Source organism: Leuciscus leuciscus (assembly GCF_965113295.1).
Source record: "Leuciscus leuciscus genome assembly, chromosome: 10".
NCBI classification, from domain to species: Eukaryota; Metazoa; Chordata; class Actinopteri; order Cypriniformes; family Leuciscidae; genus Leuciscus; species Leuciscus leuciscus.
The window spans coordinates 10,734,542-10,739,694 of record NC_138734.1 but is presented as its reverse complement, the minus strand read 5'-3'; the positions used below and the strand labels follow the sequence as shown (position 1 = coordinate 10,739,694).

General features: G+C 36.5%; 1 protein-coding gene across 1 annotated transcript; it reads right to left on the bottom strand.

The window, feature by feature from the left end:
• Positions 1-701: 701 nt before the first annotated feature.
• On the bottom strand, positions 702-4,126 carry polr2i (RNA polymerase II subunit I). The gene is made up of 6 exons (XM_082181293.1): positions 3,985-4,126; positions 3,832-3,886; positions 3,459-3,532; positions 1,432-1,506; positions 1,286-1,337; positions 702-1,081 (listed from the first exon to the last, which is right to left on the bottom strand). Exons 1-6 carry the CDS (start codon positions 4,044-4,046, stop codon positions 1,019-1,021), a joined length of 381 nt encoding a protein of 126 aa, XP_082037419.1. The 5' UTR covers positions 4,047-4,126; the 3' UTR covers positions 702-1,018.
• Between the last annotated feature and the right edge of the window lie 1,027 nt (positions 4,127-5,153).

Genomic DNA, 5,153 nt, shown 5'->3' with positions numbered 1-5,153 from the left:
TTAAATAATCCCCACCCACGGCATTTGCCAAAAAGGGGACGAGGCCTGGTTTAGCTGCATTAGAGTTAAGATTTATTTTAAACACTGTTCCTGAACATTATAATCCCAACATTTATCTGTGTGCTGCACATTTTATGGAGAACAGTTTGTTTTGTTGCTATTGTAAGATGGTTTACCTCTCCATAGGAAAATTAACCATGGTTTTGTGATCGATTACTGTTTGTAATACCTTAGTTTTCCGACAAATATCATTATTAAATGGTGGATAACATCTATAATGTATATTATATCAATGTATAAGAAAATTACAAAAAACATATCACTCAAATGTCCTGTGAAATCCGTTCTAGCTAATCTCGTGCGTTAACATAGTCAGGGTCTGAATCTGGCTCGAATTGGTTTGAAATTGATGCCATCATTAATATATCTAGAGCAGAACTTGCAGCTATGGAGAAACGGGACATTTCCCAAACACGCACTAACCAGTGCCAATCACAACACACTGGGACAGCTAACCAATCACAGCACATTTCAGATTTCGAAGGAAGGGCTTCATCAAAATCAGCATGTTCGAGCCAGACTGGGAATGCATTTTTTTAACATTCAAGCATGAAAACACCCCAAAAACAAAATCAAGACTTGGTAAAAGGGCATAATAGGATCCCTATAAAACTAGTACTTTAAAAAAATAAAAACTCAACTCAGTTTTTGTAATCTTTTATTACAAACCTTCAAAAAATACAATGTGAAATATTAAAATGAGAAACTATAAAGATCCTTGAGGGAAAAAAAGTCTCAGACTTCATGCTGGTGTTTGTGCACCAGTCTCACGCTCAGGGGGGAAATTTAAAATTAAACACTAGTTTATTCACAAATGCATCAGAGACCTACAGTTGGGTCACTGACCAGATATGTCCGCTCCACATCATATGTCCCCTAACCTGAGAAATAATGTGTAGGAATGTGTAGGGGCCGCAGAGCACGTCCTCATCTTTTGACAGTCATGGCTTTATCCTTCTCATTCAGTCCATCTGTGGCCGCAGTGTGGGGCGGTGCAGACATAGTAAAGCCTCATGGCGTCCTGCATTCAGAAAATCAAAACGCACCTCTTAAGTTTCAGTTTTTTCAGTACGTATTATTTAATATTGCTGTAATTAAAATTAACAGAGCTATTTATATTACTTATAGTCTGTTTAAAAACACCAAAATATAAGCATTTTTAAACTTAATTCCAGTCACAAAATCTGTCACGTGGATTCAATGTATAATGTGCATGAAAGATTACCTCAGCCTTCATGCTGTGAGACTGGAAGAACACCGCCTCCTTGTGGCCACACCTAAAAAAAAGATTCATTTTAAAATGGCCATCATATCATTATCATATCATATTATTAATATACATGTACATCACAAAACATATTTATCACTCACTTTGGGCATGGGTGGTCCTCTGTCCGAGGCAGTGTTGGATCTTGGGCCACGTCTGCGATAATCTGAGTCAGTTCACTTGCAGAGAAGAGGGACGAGACAAGGTTAGAAGTGTCCAGAAAAATCTCTTCAGCCGATAAACATTATAGAACAACTGAATCAGAGTTAATGAGTGTGGTAGGTGGAGCATTTGTGCTTTGGATAGGCTGTTTAAGTATATATTATTCTTATTTTATCCACATTAGCTCTGAAGTCTCTGTCTGCAGTCCTAAATATGTGACCTAAAAACAGTCACAAAGCACAAAGCCAAAGTCATTCCACGTGCATATAGACACATTAAGTCCAGTTTAGTACAAGTGACACCTGTGCATCCTCCAGTAGCGGTGTAAACATTAAGTGGCATGGCATCGAAGTACACAAGGAAGCCATCAGCACATGTCCACGTTGAGAGGCACATCCGGTTGTAGTGTCATGTGCCGGTGGAAATAAGTTTATCTGTACAAGAACCATTAGGCTTCTCCATACTGTAATGTTTTATCTGTCTTGTGTCCCATTGTAAGTATTATTACAGACTGACGTTGTAATATGTGCATACTGTAATAGGTTCAAATAATGATTATTAGGGGTGGGGGGGATTGATACAGCATAGTATCACGAAATTTGCGTGGGGATATTGTATCGATACACGGAAGCCGAGTATCGATATTTTCAGGGAGTGTATTTCGGCGATTAAGAGTATTGTGCATAAGTTTACCCTAAGAGGTGAGCTTATAATGCAGGAAATAATAATAATTATTAGAAATATTGTTTTTTTCAGGCTGTTATTTTATAAACAGCACATATCTCAGTACAGGAAGCATGTTCTCGCATATTTCTGAACACACCGCTCGGCCCACGTTAATTCGACATGCAAATGCAAGCCGTAAAATGTGTCTAATGCTATGAGAGGGTGAAGAAGGTTACTTAAAACAGCCTGAATCATCATTACCTGGGAGTTCACCTGTTACATACGGTCGGTGATACTGGTTATATACTCTTGAAATCGAACTGTCTTAAGTTTTTGTGTTTAGGCTATTTCACAACGAAAATAACTCCATAGCGCTATCTAGTGTCCACGTTATGCTGTTAATGGCTAATTTATGAATTATCCTATAACAATACAAATATGATTTAGCACAATTACATTTCATAACTGAATACTGTCACCTTCGACTTGTTGATTAGGGTTTCAGTAAGGTCGTCGTTCTTCTAAAACTGCTTATAACAACATTTATTGTAAAAACAAATAGATTTAGATGCATGTGAAAACATTAAAATGTGCAAATATTTTTATTTGACAACTAATTTCTACTAAAAAATATTTAGAAAATACAAGGAAAAATATTGAAGGAAAGGGACGAAATAAGATTGATATGAAGATGTGAAATTGACAGACAGAACTTTATCTTATTAAATAAAAATTATCTGAATAAAGTTGTATCGTAGCTTAAGTGTTGTAATAATATTGATTGGATGGTTGTGGTTTGCTACTGCTGTGATCACATGTGACGTGAGTGACAGTTTGTCCCGCCCTCACGCCAGTAAACACATCATCAGAGAAAAAAGTTACTTTGATTGGAGATAAGGGCATATGAATTTACAACAAAAAAACTATGTGCACTAATAAATCATTTATAAAATACAGCAATATTCCATAAAAAAACAACAACTGTCAATTCAGTTTTTATAGTAACTTGAATGAATACTGCCACTCTAGGTGTTTTTCCACTGCATGGTACGGCTCACTTAAATAGTACCACCTATTTAGTGTTTTTCACTGCAAGACGAAGAAGTTTGTTAGTTCGTGTCGCAAATCCAATGACGCTGGTAGTGCCGATTCTCTCTGGCCAATCAGTGATATGATGAGGAACCACTAAACGTGCCGATGGCTCCTTGCGAAAGATGCCATGTCACTTGTTAATAATACTAATGTCAACACCTTTCGCAACTTCTCTGTAAAAAAAACAAAAACAAAATAGCAAGACACTCACTCGACCTCATGGGTGATTTTGTTCACATAGATGCAGCTGTTGTCGGCCTCCTGTTGATAGTCACAGTTTCTGCACTGAAACATACATGAACACACACAAGTAAGGGACTGTTCTGTCAGTTTGAACACTAACCTTACCCCTCTGTTAAACCTCTTATACAGTTTTCTGTGAACACCATCAGCCTCTTAGCCTCTTCTCAAAAGTTAGCTTAATGCATTCCAAATCATTAAAAGTTAGTTATATCAAATCTGTTAATTAAATCAAACTGTAAATATATCTGAGTCAATCGACGTAAAACAAACTCATTGATTAAACAACACTCTACCTTGGATTAAAGGTCTAACGTTATTCATGTAATAAAAAAAGAACTTACCGCATAGAGCAGAATGCGGTTTTCTTTATCCTCTTTAGGATACAACATGTTATTACTGTGGAGGGAGAGAGAGGTTCATATTAGAGCCGCTATTGCCATCAAAACAAACACGCACATGAGCTCAGCAACACGCTTAAACTCATCTAAACTCACCACTCCTGACAGAACCTGATGCCCACAAAACCAGGTTCATAATTGCCGCTTTCCAAATCCATGGTAAAGTTACTGTAGCTCTGTATTAAAGTGTGCAGAGCTAATACTGAGGACAAATCCACCTCCACTCCGTAGAAATGAATGGAAATAGTTTGTGCGCATGCGTGACCTTAACTTTGTGCTGCGTGAATAAATCACAGCGACTCCTTGTGGCGGCGGACAAAACAATGATTTATCCGGGGAGATTGTGTATTTTCTGTTTAATTCAGTCTGATGTGTTTTATCTTTCTCAATAAATATTGTTATTATTCGTTTTGACATAGGCGCCTAATACCTAAAGATGTCATAACTGGCATGCATATACATCTTACAGTTGATAACTTATACAACTTTGACTGACGGATAAAGTTGCAAGAAAAATACTAGGCTACTACTTTCTCATTTTTCATGGAAACCCACTGTAATGAACACAATAAATGTTTATTCTGTTTCTGCATAATTCTGTAACAGGACCATAAAAAAATTAAATAAAAACATGTTCAGAAGAACAGTTCTGAATTACTTAAAAGATTTAAATAAAAAGTAATAAAATCAAATTTGCAATACCATTAAGAACAATCAATATAATTTTATTTAGAAGGACCTAATGGATGTTTTTAGAAAAAGTCAAGTAATCTACTATTGATAATTGATCATTTTGGTGGTGACAAACAGATCTGCAATATGTTAGGCGGTTTGTTACAAGACGTTTGTTATTGATTAGTTTTGCCTGTTCATTACGGTTTATGGTATTTTACTATTTTGCACCATTATATTTTGGAGCCATACAACCAGTCATTCCTTATTAAATGTAAGCTAGACAAAACAAATTCTACATTACGCAGTCAAACTTCATGTTTGGATTCACTTTATTTTGAGAGGTACCATAACAGAGGCAAAAGTAAAACAGGCGATTATCCTGTGGATGGCAAATCCATAGAAATGAAGAAATGAATACAACAGTGCAGTATCATTCTTGGCCATAGGGTGGAGACAAAGCCAAATTTAGCAGAAAGAAATCTCCACGAGTCTGCTCTGCTCTCCACGTGACGGGCAGACACGCACAGAAACACACAAATAAATGCTTACAACTTTTTCCACATTATTCTGTAAAATATAAACATTGCATG